This window comes from Mesocricetus auratus, unplaced genomic scaffold, assembly GCF_017639785.1.
Source record: "Mesocricetus auratus isolate SY011 unplaced genomic scaffold, BCM_Maur_2.0 Super-Scaffold_100004, whole genome shotgun sequence".
NCBI classification, from domain to species: Eukaryota; Metazoa; Chordata; class Mammalia; order Rodentia; family Cricetidae; genus Mesocricetus; species Mesocricetus auratus.
In genome coordinates, this window is record NW_024429189.1 from 108938192 (window position 1) to 108964317 (window position 26126).

The 26126-nt window shown below is 40.7% G+C and overlaps 1 protein-coding gene across 4 annotated transcripts in view; it reads right to left on the reverse strand.

Annotated features, from left to right (window-relative positions):
- Kif16b (kinesin family member 16B) overlaps positions 1 to 26126 on the reverse strand; it is a 263590-nt gene that overhangs the window by 32942 nt on the left and 204522 nt on the right. For all 4 annotated transcript variants that reach the window (XM_040746394.1, XM_040746395.1, XM_040746393.1 and 1 more), the window contains one exon: positions 19014 to 19103. In XM_040746394.1, coding sequence (XP_040602328.1) covers positions 19014 to 19103 — 90 coding nt within the window. The remainder of the gene's footprint in view (positions 1 to 19013; positions 19104 to 26126) is intronic.

The following is a 26126-nucleotide window of genomic DNA, read 5'->3' on the forward strand; positions in this document are numbered from 1 at the left end:
GTTTGCAAATCTCCACTGTTGTACAGTATTTTGTTATATGAATTTTCTACAACTTTTTTGCTTACTTTTTTCCCTTTTGCAGTTATTGAGCTCTTAGTTTTCAGTTTGGAGATTTTGGGAACTACACTGGCATGAATACTTGAATATTGTTCCTTAGATCTATTGATGAGCAAATCCATGTACTTTTTTGTTGGTCATACTGTTAGGAGTAGAAATGCTGGGTCAGATGGTATGCTACATGTTCAGTGATATTAAAAAAACTATTTGACATACTTGTGCAGTTTCATTAACTGACCCTCTTGAATTTGTGGGCATTTTCGTATCAGCAGTTTTGGTAGGTAAGTAGTCATTTCTGTTGTGCATCGTGTTTGCATTTCTCTGACATCTAATAATGTTAAACATTTTTTCATTGACTCTCTTGGTTATTTTAAGAAGTGGCCATTCAACTATTTTACCTCTTAAAAATTTTGAAATTAAAATATAATTATAATTTCCCCCTTTCCTTTCTTCCCCCTATCCCTTACTGTGTACCACCCTGATGTGGGATAATGCTCATTCCCTATAAAGATTTGTCACTCATATTGGTTTAATAAAATGCTGATTGACCAGGCAGGAAGAAGAAGCAGGGCTACCATATTAGGAAAATTCAGGGAAGGGGAAAGGCAGAGAAACAGTCACCAGTCAGACAATGAGGAAGCAAGATAAGAATGCCATACTGAGAAAAGGCACCAGGCCATGTGGCAAACATAGATAAGAATTATGGGTTAATTTAAGTTGTAAGAGCTCCTTAGTAATAAGCCTGAGCAATATGACAAACAGCTTATAATTAACATTAAGTCCCTGTGAGTTTATCTGGGACTGACTGGCTGCAGGACAGTACAGGATACAAACCTCTGTCTACACCACTCCTTTGCACTCTCTAAGATTCATGGCCACTACTTCTTTAATTGTGGTTATATACTTACCTATATGTATACACTTGTATGCATATACATGTGTATACATGCATCTAAACATAGCTCCTGTACCTAAGGCTTGGGGACCATATCAGAATAGTGATTGGAAAGACTGGAAGATCCAGAGGAATATAAAATATGCTATGAGATTACATCTTCTTTCTAGATGTCAGAGATGCTTTTCCCAAAAAGTCTCATCAATATGGCTGCCTAAGCAAGGCCTGAACATGGGCACCATCAAGACACCTGCCAGCAGGAAGGGGAAAGCTCATGAGATCTCAAGCCTAAACAAATAACTACAGGCAACTAAGGAATTCTAGGAGTAGGAGAAACAGTGCTGCCTGAAGGAGAGTCTAATACCAACTGGTCAATCCTGAAATCATATACACATTTTGCCCTTGTGGAATGAAGACACTATTTTCTTTAGAAATTCTTCTTTCACTTTATTAATAAAGGTGCTACTGGTGACTTTATAGTCACTTTTCAAAGTTACCTGTCAGGAGGGTGGAGAGTTCCACATAGCAGCGCTGTGTGCCAGGGCTGAGAATCTTTGGGATAGGAGGCTAAGCACTAGAGGAGCAGGGATCACCTGTTTTTCCTTTCCCCCAGATGCTCCAATTTTGTTTCTGTTATTCAACTTTGAAACTGCTCAAGGCAAAGTAAATGACTAGAAGCACCAAGATGAGAGAAATTCAATTTGAATCTGGTTTGCTTTTTAACTAGTTAACTAGCTATACCTCTCTAGACCCAAATAGCCTGTGTCTGAAAACACTACAGATAATGATATTGAACTTGACAGCCTTCTATGAAGATTTAGCAAAGAATATTGAATGGAATGAAGTCACATGAATTATTACTTTTTGAGGTCTGGTAATTCACTATATAAGCAAACAATATATCTACATGCCTTCAGGCCCTTTATCTGCTAGACTTGTGGTTTCATGGTGCAAAGCTCATTATCTGTTTGTTTGTCTATTTGTTTGTAAGCTGATTTTGTTGACCCAAACATGTCTTGTTGTCCCCACAATCAATGTTTACTAAAAACAATGTCTCCCTGATGTTGCAGCTGGGAAAAAACAGGCTATCACAGTCTGTCTTCTGAGACCCATTCAACCTCAACTTTATCTTACACAAATGTGTTCCTTGTGACAGTGATGCTGAGAGCTTGGCATGCATACTTTCGCAGTTGGTTATTTTGTCATTTTCTTATGAGATGATGTGGCTTCTGTCAGGGAAAATTATTAATAGCCACCTCACATCCTTGGTAAGAAATGACACACTGAGAGAGGCAGCTGGACCAAGCCAACAGTAACACTCAATGTTCTTCAGTCATCATCCTCATATGGAGCCTAGTATTTCGTGTTGCTAATATCCAGCCATTGAGACAACTATGTATAAAATATAATCAGAATTCTCATTTTGGATTTTAGAAAGAATAAAAAATAGTAACTTCCAATGATTTCTGGGCGTATAATCATAGGGCAGAAACCTATGCAGAGGAAAGTAAAAGGTGGCAAAGAAGTCAAAACAGATGTCAGTAATCAGTAAGTACTGACTCTATCTTTCTCAATACAATTCTGTGAATAAGTCTGTGGAGTATGGAAGATGCTGCTGTGAAGCCATTGGTAAACTAGGATAAGGATGAAAGTAAGTAGCTCTTCCTTAAGTGTAATAAACCAGAAGCAGTGCACTGGACTGCTGGCAACCACCCAGTTCCAGTGTGAGCTGCCAACAGAACCTTGATGGAGACACATACCCCAACAAAGGAACAGAACAATTGTGGGCAAGGTAGGAGGAATGGCTGGATCAGAAGCGTCTGATGAACTTCCTGTAGTGAGACCTGGGACACATACACTCATCATACTCCTACCAACACACTGTCTACCTAAAGATAAGAACTCCTGGCTATTCTGATAAACAGTTAAGGATAATGTTTTGGTTAATTACAGCTGTGAGATTGACACAACCTAGAGTCATCCGAGGAGGGGGTCTCAATGAATGGATTGCTGTTGCCATGTCTGTGAAGGGTTGTCTTGACTGTTCATTGAAAGGCCCAGTTCACTGTGGGCAGTGCCACCTCTAGGCAGGCACACTTGGGCTGTATAAGAAAGCAACTGAGCATAAGCCAGGGATTGAGCAGGTGAATGACATTTTTCCTCCGTTTCTGCTTCAGTTCCTGTCTTCACTTCCTTCAATGTCGAACTGTGACTCAGAGGTGTAACCCAAAATAACCCTTTCTCTCTCCTAAGCCTCTTGGTCAGAGTGTTCCATCACAACAACAGAGAGGCAAACTAGGACAGGGAGGAAGGAAGGAACAAGGGAGGTTTACATTAGGAACTCCAGTTGCTGGTTCTACATACTAGTATCAGGGTAAAACCCAACCAAACCAGTACTGAAAGTCAGAAATCACAGGGACAAAATGTAGCTAAAGAGAAATGGGGTAATTAAAATTAGAAAAGCTGACTTGAAACAAGTCAAGCTAAGGTTGGGCATCCATAAGTAAGAATAAGTCTCCATGTATTTATTTGGGAGATGGGTGGCTGGACCTCAAAGAGTTAAAAAAAAAAACAAAAAACAACTACAGGCACTGGTGATCCTTCCAGTCGCCACTCATGACCCAGAAACGCTGAATTTTCTTCCTTGCTCCAGTTCTGAGTTAAAAAGAAAATTTCAAATCCAACAACAGTCTTACCAGCTGTACCTTCCCAATGCCTCTCAAGCACTTTGTATTTTCTCACTACAATTTTTAGTGTCTCATTGTTCTAATGCAGCAGACTGTCTAGATTTGATCTTCATAAGAAATCCCAGCAGAAACAAACTGCAGGTGGACAAGCTCCACTTTGCTTCCCTTTGTAACCTCTGACAAAGAAAGCTCAGTGCCCTATATTTCAAAAAAGATTATAGTCCCTCAATCTATAGTCCTCATAAGAACTGAATTTCAGGGGGACTTGGGTAATTCTTTCTGATTTATATAAAATGTTGGAGATATTCGGCATCTAGTGCCAAGGGGGGAAAGACCTCTTTCTTCCTGTGTGTTTTTGTGAAGAATAAGCATGGCATTTCCTCTGTACCATACGGAGTCTCATGCTGAAAACACAATGGCACCAAGAACAGTTTCTACAAACCACAGCAGTGAACAGAATTCTGCCTAAAGATGAAGACAAGCATCTTCGTGCCTCTCCTTACCTAATTCCAGGGACTGACACAGTTAGAGCCACCAACAGGCAGCACTCAGGGTTAGCATCCTGAAGAGGGGACAGGGTGTAAAAGAGGTCACCCAGAATCTTGTTCATTATACCTCAGCACCTACCCTACAATATGGCAGACCACCAATGAAAGCAATCATCCACAGCCTCAGGCATTCCAGCCACACTGAGATAAAGATTAGGAGTCTGGGTACATGGGAAAGATAGGGAACACCCTCGGGGAGGCAGAGCAGGTAAGGCTGCAGGAAGGAGAGGCCAGGGAAGACCAGGCCTCAGGTGCTAGACAGAGATAGGGCCAGAGGGCAGGCCTGAGGCTTTATCACCCACAGCCACTGAACCTAAGGTCCTTAATACCACGGGGATGGAGGGAGGAAGGGAGGGAGGGAGGCAGGGAGGGAGGGAGGGAGGGAGGGAGGGAGGCAGGGAGGGAGGGAGGCAGGGAGGCAGGGAGGCAGGGAGGGAGGGAGGGAGGGAGGCAGGGAGGGAGGGAGGCAGGGAGGGAGGGAGGGACGGAGGGAGGAAGATGAGAATTCTAAGCTACTTTTGGCAAACCTTCACACCCTGTTTTCCTCCACTCTAGTATCTCTGTACAATGGCACTTTCCCACAAAAAATATGGTCATGGCTTTGGATTATGTTAGATAAAATGTAAATAAATGTCAGATGATGAACACATATGACAGGATGAATGGCCAATGACATGGAGAACTCAGACAACTAATTATTCAGTTACATAAGAGTCACACAAATCATGTCTTAAACAATAACAACAACAAACAAAACCCAAGAAGCACATGGTTTGCAGACTGAGGAATACAAGGGAAGGGAAAAACCAGCCAGCCCTGGAGATATTGCTTGTTCTAGGTCTGGGACAGAGAAGTTACAAGATGAGCCTGAAGAACTCAAAACCACAGCATGACCATTTTAAGGCAAACTGCCAAGTGCTAAACTAGGAAAATAATAGCACTGGTCTAGAACCAAGAATATAACCATTCAGGAACTGATTAAGTAAGTCATAAGGGAAGATCAGATAAGTAAGTTCTCTTGCAGAATTCTACATGATTTGTGAAGATGCAAGAAGCTCAGGTAAGTTATACACCTAAGATATACACTGGCTGCATGGTGACATGATCCAAAGAGCCAAGAAGAAAGGTGTGTGGGCAGACCTGCAGGGCAAGAAACTTTATAGAGGAAAAACCTCAGCCATGTGATCAGGTCAGTGTCAACAGTGACAGCTCATACTGACAGGAAGTGATGCTGTGAGACTTCACTCCTGTCACCACTTCCCAACTTATAATCCTCACCTAATCATGAGACAACATGACAGAAATCTCAACCAAGAACATTCTGTAAAATTCCTGACCAGTATTGAAGCCATTTATGAAAAGGCAAGTACTTGAAACTGTCACAGCTGGGGATGTCTAGGGAAACAAGGAGTTAATGTGTATAGATTCTTAGATGGGATCCTAGGAGGGGACAGTGTTGGGCAGCATGAGGTCATCAATAGCACACCCATGCTGGTTAGGGGTGCCAACTGTGCTACCCAAATCGGGAGAGGTTACATGTAAGAAATCTGGAAAGCAACACTTCTATACCCACATAGGAAAAATGCTAAGTTAGGAAATCAACAAACCTTAGATTCAGCAGAGAAGTGAGGTCATATGTTATGCCATTGACTCCAACCTGGATAGATGAATGCTGGAGCCTTAAAATCTATGACAGGAGTGCTGTAGGCTCAGCACAGCCTTGAATGATTGCTAGAAGGTCTGAGCAGGGCTAATCTTAGAGTTCAGGTCTCAATGAGTTTAAGTTCTAGGATCACAGCTAGCATTTCACTGTCCAGGAAGAAGAAAATAATCCCCCCCATGTTGTGGCAGGAGGCAGAATACCATTGAGAGGCATCTTCAAACAGGCAAGGAGGAAGGTGAAAGGCATCGAAGTAGGACTTCACAAACACACTTGATGACAACCCCAGACAAGAAGTGGAACTTCACAAACACACTTGATGACAATCCCCAGAAAAAAGAAGCAGCCTAAGGAAGATCTCAGGAGGAGAAGACCAGAAAAAAAGGTCATTTGGCTTAATGTGAATATTACATATCCTGATAATCTAGAAATAACAACCTTTAAAATTAGGAAACAGATGTAAATAAATTATATTTATTTTAGGACAGCTAAGTGATAATTTGCAAATTCAAATACAAAGCTTAAAAACTAGGGGCTTAACACTAATTTTGGAATAATCTTTTTTCTTGAAGTCACATCAGTTTTAGAGGACTTATATCTCATAGTAGAGACATTTTGAAACTCAGCAACTTCTTCAGTTTTGCAAGTCAAATCCAATTGAATGCTTGTACTTAAGACAGTGTATCTACAATGAACAGAATGTTTAAAAGCTGCTTCATTCTTTCACTCTATCCACTTTAATTACTTTTTATCAGTCTATGTATCCGTCCTTTATCTGTGCCTATACATTTTGACAATAAAATTGCATTCATTATCTAGGAACATTCGTTATGCTTAGGGAAAGACTGGGTAACCCATTGTTCTCTTCCTTTTCTTGTGCAGTATTTATGATTTCATGAACAGGATTTATAAATGAGCATGCATCATTTTTATAGAAACAATAAAATGATATTCTTTATATATGTTTAATGGAATGGTTAAATGAATACCATATGTCTTTTTGTTTTAATAACCTGTAATTTGGGGTGGTTGGATTTCAAATCTCGGTTCAGCAAATCACAGGTTATATAATAGAGAGTAACTTACTGAATACTCTAGTTCCTGGTTTCATCATCTGTCCGGTGAAGGACATGAGCAGGGATGTTTACATTTCCTCTCAGCTGAAACCCTGTAACTCAGGTTCTGGTGATTAAAATTTCTCTACACTGAGCTACAAGTGGTACTTGAGACATGTGGAGAGGGTTCACCTATTATCTTGGCTAGGCTGTATTGCTCTCCAGGAGTGCATCTGACTTCCTTTAAAGCCATACTGTATTGCTCTCCAGGAGTGCATCTTCCTTCCTTCACAGAATCCTCATTTGAAGTGAGGCTCACATGTGAGTGAGAATGAAGTCCAATATATTAGCGGAACATGGTGGGTTTTTTTGTTTTTTGTTTTTTGTTTTTGCAACATTATAGAACAGAAAAAGAACAGGCACAAATGGGGGCTCAGTATTCATAAGAAAGCCTTCAAAATGGCAACTTTTCCTGCTATAGCCATTATTCTTCAAGCAGGAGTGGGAGATCATGTGAAGGCATTTGAGCTCTTCTGGGAAAACTGTATATTAATGTTAAAAATGATGACTGAGGTCAAATAAATTGGGTATTTGTGGGAGATATGATGGCCTAGAGAGTTCTGGAAGAAATTTTAACAACAGCTCTATGGTCTACTTTGCATAATTATGAAATTTGATTATGCAGCACAAAACACTGGAAACAAACAGATGAGGATTAAAATAGCACTTTTTTTTTGGTCTAAGAGAAACATTAACAACAAACTTGCTCTGCAATTCAGTAAATAAAATATCCTAGAGACAATAGGACGAAAATTAGAAAAATGAAATCAATATATTGAGGTCTACTGAATTACCACGGAATTTGTCTTTTTCTTAGTATGTATGGAATCGCCAAACCAAGTAATTAGCTTTATTCTGGATGGGCAACCAACATGACTATAAGTGTCAGGTTAAAAACAGAGTTGTATGAAGAATGGTCACAGGAGTAAACTGATTAACAGACACCCAGGACTAGCACAGACATTTTATGTAGTTATGCAACTATAGCTTGGGAGAGCAAAAACATTGAGTATATATTTATCCATCTATCAAGTACCTATATGCATTTCAGTGCATATTAGAAATAAAGCCTGCATTCTGCTATTATACTGTGGTATTTCTTACTGATCAGAGGGGAAACTGCATTTGTATGCTGGTTTTAACTTCTCTTTCTGATCCCCAGTGAACAAACCAAGCCCAATTTCTTCAGAGTCATCAAGCTCAGACTCTGGCTTCAATGCTTATTACATCATGATAAGACAGGTCAGCCAGCCTGCTGCCATCAGAAAAGCAAGCTAAATGTAATAGAAAAGTCTGCTCTCATTAAAAGCTTTTCCTTCTTGGCCAAGCCCACTGTGTAGGTTGGAAAGTCTAGGCAGTCTTGGAGGCAACAAGACAGTGAAGGGTTTGATAAGTAGCAGCCTTAAAATGTAGAAAATAAATAATGGAAAGCCCTGCTTATTATGTTTTATGATTTTTAATAGTAAAGTAGATAAAACTAAATCACTGAAGGAAAACTGAGCACTAAGAAGGTTGTGGCGTCTTTGCTAATATGAGGAAATCATGTGAATTCTTTGAATATGTGTTATTGCTATTCCTCATTTACTAGTCAGTGATACTTTGCTACCCATACACCATTCAAGTGTTAAAGATGGAACGTGGTACGTTCATTGGTGAAGTCAACTCCAGCCTGCTTTTACAAGAAGATGTACCTACACATAACTAGCAGCTTTTGAAACAGCCATACCCTGTAGGCTTATGGCTGTAAATTTTAGCCGTCCCAGCTTTTGAGAAATGCAAATAAAGAAAACTCATCAAAAGGTTGCCCTAATTCTCACAGCTGACTAGACAGAAGCATTTTTGACTAGTCAAAATTAATAGCAGCTCCCAAGGCCTTATAGGAACAGCTGTCACTGAGAAACACACAAACAAATAAACAATCCTCTCCCTGGTTTGATTTGTTAGTGGCATGAGGCATCGGCCCTTCAGGAGTACTGAAGCACCTGCAGACCTTTGATGGGGTGGCTTGTACCCACTGCACACAAGATTTATGAGCACTGACCAGTGCCCTCTCAGTCTCTGGCACATATTGACTCCCATGAAACACCCACTGAAGGAAGAGCAAGGCAGGACTCTGTGGGTGGGCCAGCCAACAAACAATTCCAAATAGGATAAATGACCAACAAAAACTGCCATTCTCTTCCGACTAAAATGCTACAACACCGAGACATTTTTGGTATAAAATTGGGCTTGGAAATGTAGATAGGACTGCATGACTTCTAGCTATATTTGGTATAGAGATTAATTTTCCCACACACAGTCTCACTCTTTCCAACACTAGTGTCAATTTCATTCAGGCGTGAACCAGTGAAGACATATCTGATAACATTCATATATGTTGCAATAATTTTTGAAAGTAAGAAGTACAGTCAGATCTGTGAATATTAAATACTGAGTTTTCCAGAATAAATAAGAAGTTGAATTAACTTTGATGCTTGTATTTCCCGGCTCTTGCTATGATGTTAATTGTCTTTTTCTGGGACAGAAACACACTAGATCTTGTCACTTTAATGACATTCAAAAGAAGGGCACAATTTCTGAATTTCTGGTTATCTAAGTTAGTATCCATGGGGACTTGCTATGAGCAAATTTTTAAAAAGAATTGATTTTGTGACATCTGGACTCATCAACATCATTCTGCAAATGTTCTCTTCTAGAGTAAACACAGTCTTGGAGAGGGAGGCTCACAAAGAACATGGGACCAGGAGTCAGGAGACATGAACCATGTTCATTTCAAGGTCTTCATATAACTTTTAATGAATTTCTCTCTAGGTCTTTGGCTTCTTATTTCCACAATGAAAAGCTGGATTGCTTTGTCATGAATGCTCCTTCAAACGTGGATTTCATATCTACAAATAGTTTCTAGCTACTATCTAACTACACTTCCTTGCTACAGAAGACCAGAAAATACAACCCCATACATCTGGTGACTCAAGACTTCTTTATTGCTTATGTCTCCGCCTGACTTTGTTGTTAATGTTGAGACTATTCAGGACTATTCCTCTCTAGCTATCAGTGTTTAGCTTTAGAGATCTACGACAATAAAAAAAAAAATCAACTAGTGCTGCCAAGATGGACGCAAAGAGGGAAACAGGCAGTATTGTAATTAGTGGTTCAGAGAGCACCATTCAGGGGAGGCCGCTAAATCACTACACACTCCTGGGGCTGACATAAAATTTACAAGACTGACATTTCCTAGTCTATGGTCTCTTTCACACACATTTTGGAAAAACATTCCAGGTAATTCAGTCTTTGTTTCTCTACTCACTCCTGAAAGAAGTGGATTTAACACTATCCAGCAAACAGAGAGAATGGTGTGGTGTATTATAGATTTCCAACCTATGAAAAAGTATTCAAACAGATTCAGAGCCTGGGACAGTTGTGCACAAAGCCAGGATGGGATCTTGCTCAGCCTTTGCTATTCATTCTTCTGTCTGCAAAGTGGTGCACCTTTAAATGTTTGTCTTTTTCCTATTAGCTTCTAACTGAACATGGTTCTCAGACTCAAACTGCATCAGGCCCCATCAGTATATACCAGACTCTGATGGTCTATCAGATCCGGCCTGCATCAGGACCCATCAATGCATATCCTGGACTCTAGACATAAACAGTAATTCTACCTCCTTCACAGAGGAGAGAGAGAGATCACATAAAAGGTGCTTTGTTCCTAAGGATACAACATTGGATGATATTTAAAAGACACACTGATTTTAGTAAAGTAAAAAAATATGATTTTTCAGACATATACAAAAAGAGCACTGTGGAAATGATTTGTGTGGTGGAATCTGAAAGACATGCAGTCTGGCAGATGCTGCAGCATCCTTCAAGACTGCCTGCAGTCTATGGGAGGCTGCCACAATCTCTTACAGACTAGCTATGCATTATCATTTTAGAGATGTGGAATCTAAAAACATGGGGTTTAACTTGATTAAGATTCTGTACAAGCTCAATGGGAGAAGCAGGGAATGAAAACCAGAAGGGAATCCTGGTCTGTATAATACACATCAGTACACCACGGGCACAAATTAATTCAAAACAAAAGGGCCAGCCTGTGTGGAATCTGGAAGAAACTGCTAATATTAAAGAAAATGCATAAATAAAAACAGAACAACTTTACAATCCCCAAATAATGCAACATCTTCAGTGGGAAGAAAGCCCACTTGTTCTGAGGGGAAAAGGAACCACCTGGAGTCTGTTCTATGACCACCTGCGGCTCTTCGGTAATAAAGAGGGGAAAGAAATAGGAGGTGGTGGCACAGACTTTTAATCCCAGCACTTGGCAGGCAGATGCAGATGGATCTCTGTGAGGTCAAGACCAACCTGGCCTACACAGTGAGTTCCAGGACAGCCAGGGCTGTTACACAGAGAAACTCTGTCTCAAAAAATCAAAATAAATGGGGAAACAGCTCCAGTTTAGCTTTACCTCCTTTGGAAAGTTTGTAATTGTCACTGTACTGAAAGAAAAGGCCTAGAGTTTTGATTTCGGTCCTTTCACCCTCAACCCCTCTATCTTTTGGCTTTGTTGGAGCCATGTAAGACTTCCTGGAATAAGTAGCTCCACATTGTTGTTATTGGCTTACTAGTTACTCGTGTGTAAAGGGCCCCTGTGGGGTCTCAGGTGATGAGGATATAGCTCTCTTTAAAGAAACATTACAATAAATAATTTCTCACAGAAATGGGAATATGTCAGGGGACAACATGAATGATGATGGTTAAGGAGATCTAAAATGTTCTCTCAGGGGTGCTGCTCTTTGCAACTCTTAAGAACTGCTTAAGGACAACTGAACAATTACAAAATTTACAAGTGAATCAAAGACCTCAACAGAAATCCAGCCACACTAAGCCTCTCAGAAGAGAAAGTGGGAGGTATCCTGGAATGAACTGGTACAGGAGACCACTTCCTGAACATAACACCAGTAGCACAGACACTAAGATAGACAATTAATAAATGGACTTTTGAAATTAAGAAGCTTCTGTAAGGCAAAGGACACAGTCAACAAGACAAAATGGCAGCCCAAAGAATGGGAAAAGGTATTCACCAACCCCACATCTGACAGAGGGCTGATTTCCAAAATATACAATGAACAAAAGAAGTTAGCCACCAAAATACCAAACGATCCAATTAAAAAGTGTGGGGGGTAGAATAGGGGGAAGAGGGAAACATAGGTTAGAAGACGGATCAGGCACCAGAGTGACCTCCAGTGATCTAAAGGGATAACACCAATTGGCAAGCTAAGTAATAGTGGAGAGACCACCTCGAATGCCCATTCCTGATAGTGAACTAGATGTCTATAACCATCTGGGAGCCTTCGTCCAGTGGCTGATGGAAGCAGAGGCAAACACACAGTTAAACACTGAACTGAACCCAAGGAACCCAGTGGCAGAGAGAGAGGAGCGATGAGCAAATTGGCAAAGAATGGGCTGGCAAAACAAGCAGAGACAGCTGATCTGAACAGGGGAGAGCTCTTGGACCCCAGACTGACAGCGGGGAGGCTAACATGGGACTGATCTGGACCCCCCCAAATGTGAGTGTCAGTGAGAAGGCCTGGGCAACCTAAGGGGCCTTGAGCAGTGGATCAGTGTCTATCCCTGGAATACAAACAGTCATTGTGTGCCCATAGCACAAAGAGGGATGCTCTCTCAGCCTGGACTCTCAGGGGAATGCCTAGACCCTACCCGGAGTGAAATGACAGACTCTAGATATCCCCTATGTGGAAGGAATTGGCAATAGGGTGGGAGGCTGGGGGGGAAGGGGAATGCGGGAGGAGGGGAGGGAGAGGGAACTGGGATTGACATGTAAAACAAGCTATTTAAAATTAAAATAAAAATTGATATAAAAAAAGTGGGGTACAGAACTATATAGAGAATTCTCAATACAGGAATCTAAAATGGCTGAAAGACACTTAGAAAATGCTAAAACATCCTTAGCCATCAGGGAAATGCAAATCAAAACAACTCTGAGATACCATCTTGCACCTGTCAGCAGGGCTAAAATCAAAAAAACAAAGGACAGTTTATGCTGAAGAGGCAGCAGAGAAAGGGGAACATGCTTCCACAGCTGGTGGAAGTGCAAACTTGTACAATCACTTTGGAAATCAATATGGTGGTTCCTCAGGAAAATGGGAATCAGTCTACCACAAGCTCCAGCAATTCCACTATTAGGCATATACCCAAAGGATGAACATTTATACAACATGGACATCTATTCAACTATGTTCACAGCAACATTATATGTAATAGTCAGAACCTGGAAGAGGAGAGCAAGAAAAGTGACACCTTAATAGAGGGAACCATTATAGGTTTAAAGAGAAATCTGGCACTAGGAAAATGTCCAGAGATATACAAGGGTGACCCCAACTAAGATTCTAAGCAATAGTGAAGAGGCTATTCTAAATGCCCTTCCCTGATAATGAGATTGATGACTACCTTATATGCTGTCAGTGAGAGCTGGGGAGGTAGTATTGTCCCTAATACTGGATATAGCCCCCTGGAGACTACTGAACCTAAAGCTATAGATAGATACTACAAATAGATACCGCTCAGGCTTACATTAAGAAAAACTTCAGAGGATATTGGGTATATTTACCAGGTACAATGATGCACACCTTTAATTCCAGCACTTGGGAGACAGAGGCAGATAGATCTCTGTGAGTTTAGGCCAGCCTTGCCTATACAGTAAATTCATGGCAGCCATGGCAAGGAAACCCCACCTCCATTAAGAACAAGAAAACTTCCATATACCTTCCTCAATCTTTAAGCATGGGCTTAGGATCTATTTGAAGTCTGAAAAGGACAACTGAAACAACATCATCAAAATCTCCATAAAAGGAACTGTCAAATCCAACTATTTTAGAGTCTGTCCCCAAGAGAACATACTCCAGAAGGGAATGTGAAAGAACAGGATGCAATTTTAGACAAAGTTCCAAAAGATTACAGGCTGTAACTAAAACTGAAGTTTTAAGGTGTCAAAAGATTATCTTAGTGCGCATATTATAGATTCTGTATATTTTGAATTCTACTGTGCTTTTCAATTTTCTTCCAACTTGATCAAAAAGTTGGACCTTTATAATGAGTAAATTTAGTGCATGTGTATCATTCCAAAATCTGATCACTGAACACTGTTATTCAGGCAATGAAGACAAGAATGATTTTTTAAAGCCATATAAGTAATGAGCCCAATGTGGTGACAGAATGAGGTAAAGTAAGTATATCCCCACATGTCTAAGAAACAGGTGTCCAGGAGAGAGAATTCCAGGGTTCTTTCATAGCTCTGGTGGCTTACCAGAAGAAACCGTGCTAAAGTCATGTGCCCGATAGGGTGTTTTCAGGCCAGAGTATTTGGAAGTACAAGATGAAGATTAATGTTACAGACATAGAGATGAAACATTATGTAGTCTAGTGACAGAAATCATACTTGACAAGAACCCAGAACAAACTACCAATCCTGAGATGCAACAGACACTTAAGGAGTAAGAGAATATGAAGCTGAGCCACACAAAAGAAATCCAAATTTACTGGGTTGCACAGAGCAGAGCTCAACACAATCCTGAAGCTTCACCTTGAAATGTTAAGTGGAAACTGCGGCTCCACTCTGACAATCAATAATGAATTAGAATAAGGAGCTATGAGGATTTTAAATGTAGCATCATTCTTTTAAATTCCAGATTTTTAAAATTATTTTTAAATTTCATTTGCATTAGTATTTTGCCTGTATGTACATCCGTGTGAGGGTGTCACATCTTGGAGTTACAGACAGTTGTGAGCTGTCATGTGGATGCTGGGAATTGAACCTGGGTCCTCTGGAAGAACAGCCAGTGCTCTTATCCACTGTGTCATTTCTTCACCCTAAATTCCAGATTTTAATAGTGTAGTTTAGAAATAGGATGCCGATGAGAATAGTGGTGCATGGTCAACCAAGGCCATGATAGTAAGATAGTGAGATCCCTCTACACACACACACACACACACACACACACACACACACACACACACACACACACAGAGTCACCAACTAAAGAGCGCAAACAACAAAAGGAAAACTAGGAAATGAAGTCAATCAAAGTACCTGGCTTCCATAACAGGAAGTAACTAATTCCTGTCACAGATTAAAAGCACTGGGTGGACAGTGCAGTCCGAATGTGACAGAAGATCAGGAAGTGCAAAGCACTAAACCAGGCCCACAGTAGCTGAGCACTTAAATGTCTAGTTGTGGCACCTGAAAGACACAGTGGCACCACCAAGGTTTCCCTTCCTACATGACACTTTTGCCAGTGTCAGACCACTGCTCCTTGTTAAGGGATGTCCATCTGTGTGGCCAAAAACTTTTGCGGCAGCAAGCTCTAGGGTGTGGTCTTGTTTTGCTACTTGAGAACTGATGAGCTGAGGGGAACGGTCTCTTGCTTTCTTGTTCTCATGCCCACTTGGGTGGTCAGAGTAGAGCAGGCAGCTTGCTGGTGGTATTCTTTCTGCCTGGGCAGAACAACTGTGGTGGCATCTTGTGTCAATGAGTGTTACCCCTATTTTATACCTAAATAGATTCTCAAGAACTTCTACCAGACTCTCCTGGATTCACACTACAGCTCTTGTTATCTGTTCTCTTTGAAATGCATTCACACATGCATCTCAGGGTCCTCCTTCATAACTGATGTATTTTGTCCTTAGGATAAAGTAATTATAAGTCACAAAATTGACCTTAACATGGAAAAGCAATTCCTGCTCTTGGTTACCATCTCAGTCCTGAGGAAGGAGCCCCTGTGAGCACAGGTCAGGAATATAATGGTCTGAATGCTGAATCATAGCCAGCAATTAAAACAGAAGCAAAGGGGATGTTTTCACTATTGCTGATCTAAACACCCACTTTGACTTTAGAAGTTCATATAGCTTCCTGTACAAACTACAGACTTACCTTGACATTTCCACTGGGTGTTTAAGAACATCTTCAAATTTAATCTATGAAATATAATTCTGAATTTGATCTCTGCCATCCTAGAATCCATTCTCCATATGAATGTTAACATGACCTTTAGACAGTGACACTGGGCCACTCTGCTGCCTTGTTTGTCTGACTTATGACTTCCTACAATTAAGAATACCGCTCAGGACCCTAAATAGTCATGGTGATATCAGCCTCTGCCCTCATCCTGACCACATGTGCCATTTATCACTCAATTTTTGTTCTTAGATCATATTCAACTAAGTCCCACCCAGGACCTCTGTATCTGCTCTTATCCTTGACATAAGATGCATTCAGCTCTGGACATTCATGCTTGTCTTCTTCACAATACTCAGATCTCAGCTGCTATCACTTTGCATCTTGCTTGCCTGGCCTGTGTGGTAAAAAACTAGACAAGACCTAGCACTTACGCCACAGTAATGCTGTCCTATTTTATTTAGTTTGATAATTTACATGATCAGAAAGTACCTAAGGGAACTGTTTATTGTTAATCTTTTCTAATTCACGAGAAGCCAGAATGCCATTATCTTATTCTCAGATATTCACAATAGAGTTGCTAAATACAGATCAGCAAATGAAGAGGCTAATGAACAAGTAAAGCCAGTTTGGTTTTCTTCATTTGAAGATTATAATGTGTCAACTTGTTTATATACACATTCTCCTCCGCACAAAGGATTTTTTTTTTTACATAAACATAAACAGTCCCTGTTCAAATCTCCTTGCTGGCACCAGGCAAACCCTGATTTAAGAGTCTATCATGTCAAGCCCAGGTAAGCCTTCTTTTGTTGTATATTTACAGATGGCTTCACTTGTGGAGTTTTCTTTAAGATAAAAGCACACCATCAGAGATGTGCATTGGTCCTTTTTAAGCTCTTCTGAATCTCTCTTCACTCACTTGAACTTGAATCCCATCTGGCCAGAGATCACAAACCCGAGATAGCTTTTCATCAACATGCCAAGTACCTTCTGTCCCCACCACTCCTCACTGGTATTCTTCATACGAGGCAGAAGACTTAATTAAAATGACACCTACAACACGCCTTCCTCAAGACAATCAGTTATTATTTTTCCTTGTTCACAGTCTGTCTCTCTTCATAAGAATTTAAGATATGTAAGAGAATTGACTTTTGCTGTTCTCCATTATAGTACTATAGGAAACTAGAGGACTGAATATACAGTTCAACTAACTAAAGAATTGGTAACAAATGATCATGTAATAAATGGTGTGTGGGTATGTACATATACATGTACATACAGTTTACATCTTTTGTTTCAAACACAGGGCTTATTCTATTTATTACTCTGGTACTTTAGTGACATTAATAACATAAGAAAAAATCTACTCATTATTAAAGAACTGATATAGTAACTCATAACCAGGAAACAAATGAGCTGCAAGGTTCACTTTAAAATAAAGCAGCTCTGTGTATTCAGTGTGTGTACAACAATGTTCCTTTTTATTGTCAGTAATAGTTTGGACATGAAGGTAAATTTTATGACTTGAATTAATATGGTTATTTCTCCAATGGAACCTTTTGAGAATACTGAACTATATAATGCACACTAGAAGCTTCTCCAATCTCTTAAAGATGACTAGCATGGCAGCTGAATAACAGAAGTTCAGAGATGACTTGATTTTACCTGGTTACCTTGAGTCTTCAGATCAAGCAATAATTCTATTTTAAAAAATGTGTTCTTCCATTTTATATTGCTAAGAAAAGGTAAAAACCATGGGACTGTTAAAGAAACATTGGCTTCAGTGAGGAGGCCTAGGTAATCTATAGGGCTTTAGGTAGTATTTATCCCTGACATACAAACAGACTTTGAGTGACCATCCCACAATGAGGGATGCTCTCTCAGCCTGGACTCTTGGGGGATGGCCTAGACCCTGCCCTGGATGAAATGACAGACTCTGGAGATCCACCATGGAGGGCCTCACCCTCCTTGGGGATTGGAGTGGAGATTGGGTGGGGAACTAGGGGGCCTGGTAGGAAGGGCGGGGGAGGAGTAGAGGGAGAGGGAGCTGGGATTGACATGTGAAACAAGCTTGTTTCTAACTTAAATTAAAAAAAAAAAAGGAAGAGAGAGAAAATAAAAAAGAAACTGGCTTATTCGTGTGATTCAAACTGGGCTACATTCTGACTGAAGAATGGTTCAGGCATGCACTTGGAGTTCCCAGACAGTGCTGGGAGAAGGACTAGGGAAAGTGCACAAGGCAGACAGTAACTGTAGTTGACTGCTTGGCAGTCAGCCCCACCCTAAATTCCTACAGAGCTGACACAGCAAAATCACAGTCAACACCTGGGAACACACTTCAGACGAGCAACATTTTCCTTAACTTAAACTTGTTTTAAAACCCAGTATTTGTACACTCTGGGTATCCAATCTATGCAATACTTCCTTGCTTCTAGATAATTTCATGTTAGGATTTATCCTACTCTTCATCGTGTGATGGCAAACTAAATCTCATGACTTGATTTCTCATTAAGTAGAGGTCTAAGCAGGAATGGAGTATTAAAGAGAAAAAACAGTAAATCCATTCTAACAAATGCATCTCTATTTCATTTCAATAGTTAATTTTGTTTTGGTTTTTGGAGATGGGGGGGTATCTGTGTAACAGCCCTGGTTACCCTAGAACTTACTTTGTAGACCAGGCTAGCCTCAGACTCAGAAATCTGCCTGCCTCTGCCTCCTGAGTGCTGGGATTAAAGGGGTGTGCCACCATGCCTGGCTCATTTAGTAGATCTTAATGTTTAGTAGATCTTATTGTTATAAATTGATTAAAACATCTCAAATTACTGTTAAATTCATGAAAAAGACAGACGTCAGTTACTGTCTACTATTTTCAAACTCTGTGTTCAGAAAAATTTTCAAGTTTGTACAACAGAAACGGAACAAGAACAGAATGAAGACAATAAGTTTGACAGATGAGTAACTGAAGTAGAAGTTGGTGATGATAGGATCTAGTGTTGGAAGAGGGAGGGTGCTGCTAATACAATCAGCTCATTCACTTTATAAAATGAGTGTTCTTAATTGGAAATAATGATTTCATAGCTCACCTCTGCATACTTTAGCTTCAATGTTTTATGCATTTCTCGAAAACGACTGTAACGCCTGAATACGGTCCATGTCTCATCTAGGACAGAAATCTAATAGCAAGGAAGCAAAAACAAGTCATTAATTACAAGAAAAAAGTAACTAAACTTCTAAAAACATGATTTAAAAATTAAATTAAAAGTTATTAGCATGTAAAATATCTCCATAATTTAAAACATTAATCTAGCTGCAAAAACACAAGTTATAAATAGTAACTGTGTCCTACTAAACATGGCATGTATGTTCTGCTCCCATGTCTTATTATTAGTGGTACCTATGAAAGTTAGGGGCATAAGACCACCTCTTAAAGGATCACAAGAGTGTTCCTTAATGTGCTGATGAGATGGATCAGAGGTAAAGGAACCTGTCCCCAATCCTGAAGACCTGAGTTCCATCCTTGGGAACCACACAGTGGAAGAAGAGAGCTGACTCCTGAAAGTGGTCTTTGGCCTCTAAATGCATGCCATGAAACACATGTCTCACCCTTCCCTCTTCCTCATGCATGCACACACACACACACACACACACACACACACACACACACACACACACACACACACACAGACACACACACACACACACACACACACAGACAGACAGACACACACACACACACACAGAGTCTAAAATAAAATTTAAATTAAAAATATTACCAGAAATAAAACGTATGTCTTAACTCCCCATCTGGCTGGTAGAATCCCAGAGGGCTACCCTTTTGGGTACAGCAATGTGTTCCATGTAAAATGTCTAATGCTAGTGTGGGTCACTAGAGGTCAACACAGTAGACAGGGGGGAAAGGCAAGAGGAGTATCAGAGATAAAAAAGGGTGAAGGGAAGAAGAAAAAAGAACAAAGAAAATTAAGGAAAATATTTCATTGTGTTTGTGATCACAACCTTAAATACACAACAATGCGTTTTGCATTTCTCCAGGATTACCTGGTTTTCTAGGGTAAATGCAAGCTCTACAGCATACCACACCTACAGGAGCTGGCAGCCCCTACAATCACACCTGAGTACCACCATCAGCTTTGCTTCTTAGCTTCTCAGCTCTACTTGACACCGTTCTGAGCTCCAGACCATAAATCCAGCAGAGACAACTTCCTCTGGATATTCATAGGCATTTCCAATTCAACTTGACACATTAGCACACCCAACATACCCATCTAACCAGAAGAATGGCAGCCATCCTCAGATGTCCTCCTCTTACCATCCCCATATCTGAACAAACTGCTGGGGCTTGTTAGCACTTTACTTTGCTACCAGAAAATGACCTAACTCTGTACCTGTAACTCATTCTCTGTATGAGTGTGGTAAATCTTCACCTCACATTAGAGGAATGTGGAGGAAACCCTTAGAGCATCTGTATAAGAGAAGCCACAATGAAAGAACAGCCAGGTAGGAAGCCTCAGGAATCCCATCATGGTCTGATTCACTCACTATTGTATTGGCAAAGGAGTCGTTCTGGGGGTGGGGTGGGGTGGAGTGGGGGTGGAGGATGGGGCTCTGTACAATGGTGCATATTTTATTATTATGATTTTCTATTTGCTTTTCATTAACATTTTAATAAAGGCAGGCTTCTTGTGGGGAGTTTCTTTGAAAACAGGCATTTCCATAAGAAACAAGGAGTTACTGGGGAAGTGGCAATGCAGGTGCTGTGCTGCTGCATGCAGCAGGACTTTGAGGCCAGCATGCTAGGCAGGCAAGCTGGGGAACACTGCTCCTGGCAGCCTGGCTGGGAGGTTTTCCTCTTCTTTCCCTCCTCACCAGACCTTGCAGAGTCAGAGCTGAGGCACAAGGAGCAAGGCTGACACAGGCAGTAGAGCAGAGCAGGGTAATACATGGCCTTAGGAAGACAGGAACCAGGCATGCAAGAGAGAACTACAGCAGCGAGGAGGCCTTTCTTCTTCCCACATGGCTGGTGGTGCATGGTGCTGGCAAAGTCAGAGCATTACTGGAAATACACCCACACCGTGGGAGTAGGAAGACAGAGGAGGTCTCAGAGGTGAGCTAAGGTGCTATTTTATTGGGATGAGAAAGACACTGAAGGAAGTTCAAGTTTTGCACATAACTCAGAGTCCAATGCCTCCCTCAGGGAAAAAAACTTTCCAATGAACTTCTAGGAGACATGGAGGAACTCCTTTAAGATCTCTCCAGACTTCAGAATACAGCAGGAACATCTGTCACCTCTGTTCTGCCTGAATGTGACTCTTGCAAAATCATATCCTTAACAGTCTGCACAAGTAGAAGCCAGCAGAGGAACACACCACGAACACTCTCGGTGAGCTCTGCTCCTCTGCACCATGAGTCTCATGTGGCTCCACCTTAGGCAGAAAATATACCAGAGCTCCAGTTCAGACCAGCTCTCTAGAGCACCAAGCTGCAGCACACCTTGTTTCCAAGAATCACGTCAGTTCTCTTCTCCAGTACATCAATGTCTTTTCTCCATCCCACTATCCCCACAACCATCTCTTGTTGGGGAATATTATTTTAAGGTGTGTGACTTGTTTATGCTGCATTTGTTTAACTCTGAAGCTGTGATTCTTTGCCTGCCTAAAACACCTGATGGTCTAATAAAGAACTGAACTGCCATAGAAAGGCAGGAACATGGATAGATGGGGGTGGCAGGCAGAGAGAATAAATAGAAGGAAAGGAGGAGAGAACAAGGAGAGGAGGACATCAGGGGGCAGCCGCCCAGTCACTCGGCCAGTCATGGAGTAAGAAGGAAAGTAAGATATGCAGAAGTAAGAAAGATAAAAGCCCAGAGGGAAAAAGTAGAAGGGTTAATTTAAGATATGAAAACGCTAGCCCAAACTAAGGCTGGGCGTTCATAAGTAATAGTAAGACTCCGTGTGAGATTTATTTGGCAGCTGGGTGATGGGCCTCTCAAAAGGCCAAGAGTAAAACATTACACAAAACACTTGCTATCTTAAACTCCCACTTCCCCTCCCTTTCCTTTCTGACTGGTCTTAACATGCTGTTCCTTCCATTGAAACAAACTTCTTTTAAAAGGCTTACTTATGATATCAATTTATTTCTTCCTGTTTTCTCCTGAATCCACACTAAAATAACATCCCAACAATGTCATCACTACCCCATATTGTTAAACACATGGGCTAATTCTTGATCACATTCTCACTTCACCTCTGGAAGAACCCTAGAAGAGCAGACTCAGTCCTCCTGCTCACAAACATCTTCACTTGGCTTCCAGGCTGCTACTCTTTTATTGTTACACTTTTCTTTGCTTAGATTTCTCGTTTCACTGACCTCTAAACATCAAATACAACAGGGTTTCGTCCTTGAACATTCTCTTGCAAGCTCTCCTTTAGTGATCTCATTGCTCAAATTTACAGGCTAGGACTCCCTGGATGAACATCTCTGTCTGCTGAACCTACAGTCACATATCCTACTGCTTACATGGATGTCCAAAATGCACCTCAAACTCAACAAGGTACATTTACTAAAATTAATCATACTCAAACCTCATCCTGCCCCCCATTTCAGTTAGTGCCATTCTGCTCATTCATTCCCAAATCATGGTGCCATCTTTAATGTCCTTTTTCTTGCACCCTATATGCAATCAATCAACAAACCCTGCATTTCAATTATTCAGACTATGGCTCTGGCCTTCTGTCACTAGTTCCACCATCTCTGTCTAGTTATTTTCGACAGATTTTAATGTTGGTCCCATGATTGTGCTTGAATCCTTTCTCATTGTTCCCTTTTCTTTTGCCAAAGGGGTTTTACCAAATGCTGTCAGTTGAGTCCATGTCTTTGCTCAAATGGAACATGGCCCAAGACATCCCACTCTATTGATATACAAGCTTGAGTTCTCTACCTGACATCCAATGGTCTCTATGCTACCTTATCCTTGGCCTCATCTAAAACCTCTCTAGAGTTCAGGCTTATCTAGAACATATCAGATGTATAAACAGCAGGTGTGGCTTCACGGACTCTGCGTGTTTTGATCTTTGAATTAGCAATATCTGAGTACCAAACAAACATAGTATATAGTTATCTTGGTTTTGGAATTTCCTTCTTCATTAAAATGTGAGTTCCAGGAAAGGTGTTTTTTGTTTTGTTTTGTTTTTCTCTACTGCTTACAGTCCTTTAGAAGGGAATGTAACATACAGGAGACATCCTAAAGAACAGCTGGAAGACCAAGCCTACGGCAGACTTCTCTATAATTTCTTCAGGTAGAAAATGCCTTAAAAAAACACAATTAAGGTGAGGCAAACTGGGCTCTGAGCCTAGGGTACTCTGGTCTATCCTTTCTTCTCTTGTGGCTTTTATAGCTTGCTAACACCTAACCGCTGCCTGAAGTCTCTAGTGAGAGAAACAGCACATCAGACCCACAACACAACTGTGGGTACTCTTCTTTCTTGCAGCATCCCTGGGATAGTGCCTTTCTAAAGGAGTCCAACACCTCTAACTACATACTGCAAATCTTGGCATACATAGGACAGTGAGATGGAAGCAGAAACTCTAAGTACCTTCCTAAGATTGCACCTCAAAGCAGCCAATTATACTCTTTGTTTTTTTTTGGTGTCAGTCCTGAGTACTTATAATGGGAGTAGTGTGCTTACATGGTGTGCAGGTGGAAAGAAAGACGTGGCCCAGTGTGGTGAGGACTATGCTTATGTATATTTTCATATTCAGACTGGGCTTAATGAGATCAAAATGGAACCAGAGAGACCTCTGTCTGTGTGCTTCTTACCTTCTTTCTCCAGGACCCCTCTCACAGCAGAAATGTTAACATAACTCAGATGCTACAGTGGTAAAGAGATTGTTCAGCAAGCACAGTGCCACTGCTTTGGTCCCTCACACTGAACAGTGAAGACCACTATTGGCAGTCTAAGCAATGAATAATTTTCTGCCCAATATCTATGGATCTTAATAACCTGACATACATGTATCAGTGATTTTTGCCCTCTATACTTAAGTTCATTATCTCCAGCAGTATGAACTAACTAGAATCATAAGTCTCACTTAGAAACGTGTTAGAAATGTACATTCAGGAGTTTCATCCACACCTGTGCTCAGAACACAGCCACTGGGATTCTGATATGGGTAGTCATGCCCTACCTCCCTTCCAGCACCAAGACCCTCAGCTAGGATCCAGAGACTCTTCAAGATATCTCCATGTTACATAGCTAATGGCAGTTCCCAGCACTAAACAATCTTACCCGATAAAGAACTTGTGAACACAAAAATTGGCATACTTATAAGGATCTTCTGAATGGGCTCATGAGTTACACATGTCTTTCCCTAACAGAAGCAATCTTCTGAGTTTCAATGTGGGGTTTCTACTACAAATGCTCCCTCCATGGCATTCTCTCACTCCTTTGTCCCCAGAGGAATCACTTAATCTCCCTTCTTGTTCTTTATCATTTAGTTCTTTATCATTTGTGGTCAAAGCACACATCACAGATTCTAATTACATAATTATTTCACACTAACTAATTTATACAATGGATTATATAACTCTATCCTACAAAGATTAAATCTTCTAAGGAAGTAAGACATTTGCCTTTGGAAGTATCTGGGGGTGAGACAGAGAATCTCACTGCAAGAAACATACACTGGGCAGCTACAGTCTACAGGAGATTCTTTTGCTTTTCAAACCAGGTGAGAACCCAGGCGTTGCAGACCCATCAGAAGGCAGAACAGAACTGTTCTGGTGACTTGAGAGGTATCTCACTCAAAGATTTCCCGGGAGTAATCACAACAGTAGGTCTTTCTATTTTTAACTGCACTAAGAATATGGAACATCTTCAGGAGATTTCAAACACACGTTGATAGGAAGCCAGAGATTCTCAAAATCTTTACCCTGAGATTTTCATCTGAGCAGAGGTTACAAACAAGAACAGGAAAGGGTTAAGCTTCCCATGTCATGCATTTAAGACTTGCTTTGTCTAGCAAAATGTAAACAAGGTGTAGACGATGATGATGTGGAATGAGCAACTGTCTCAAAAAAGAGGAAGGCCCTGTGTGACATCTCTGCATGAACATGTTCTAAGTCCTTCTTGCTGATGGCTGGAGGCTATCTCATGTAATGTTTGGAAAAAGACACAGACAAATGCAAAAACACAAATTGAAGTCCCAGTTTGCTCTAAATTAAAACTGGGTATAAGGCAAGATTTTGATCATGAGGAGAGGGACAGCAGATCAGCAAAACAGAGGAGTCAGACTTAAGCAGCCAGTCACTTACTTCCTTTAGCACTGAGAAGGCAAGGCATCATTGCCTCACACTTTTGAGGAGCGAATTGATTACATCTCTCTCACTGATACAAATCCATCTTTCCTGGTCCGTAAAATGATCAAGTGCATCTTAGACACCATAAACATGTCCACAAGATGGACTACATTTACTTACAAACAATTCTCAACTGAGTGCTTCCCACATGTTTATCTTATATACATATTTTGCTTGGTTAGGGATTGCTGGTTTTTAAATATGTCATCAGTAACATTTGCTGGTATACAATCGTCTGCATGAGAAGCAGCATCAACAGTTTGTTTTCTGAAGAAAAAAAAACTTTAACTAGCCCTTGTTTAAATAAATTACTTGAAGGGATCTTTAATATACACATTAAACATAACTCTTAAACACACTTGTGGGGACCTTAACTACATGCCCAATGTGTGTATGTGTACAGTAGGAAACACTAATGTATGGGGCTTCACTAACATGTCACACCACAGAACATGGGCTAATAAGCACTTTCTAAGGTTCTGGTCAAGATAGTCCATGCAATATGGAAAGAAGTCATTTACTCTTATTTATAGTTATTTTTATTTTATTTTATTGTATTTATTATTTATTTATTTTTGGTTTTTACGAGACAGGGTTTCTCTGTATTGTTTTGGAGGCTGTCGGTCCAGCCCGGCCTCGAACTCACAGAGATCCGCCTGCCTCTGCCTCCCGAGTGCTGGGATTAAAGGCATGCGCCACCAACGCCCGGCTATAGTTATTTTTACATCATTCTTTTTATATCACTGCTTCTGTTGGTGTTATTTAATATATAGTAAGTATAATTAATGAATTATAAAGTTTCGGGAAAATAAAGTCACATGGG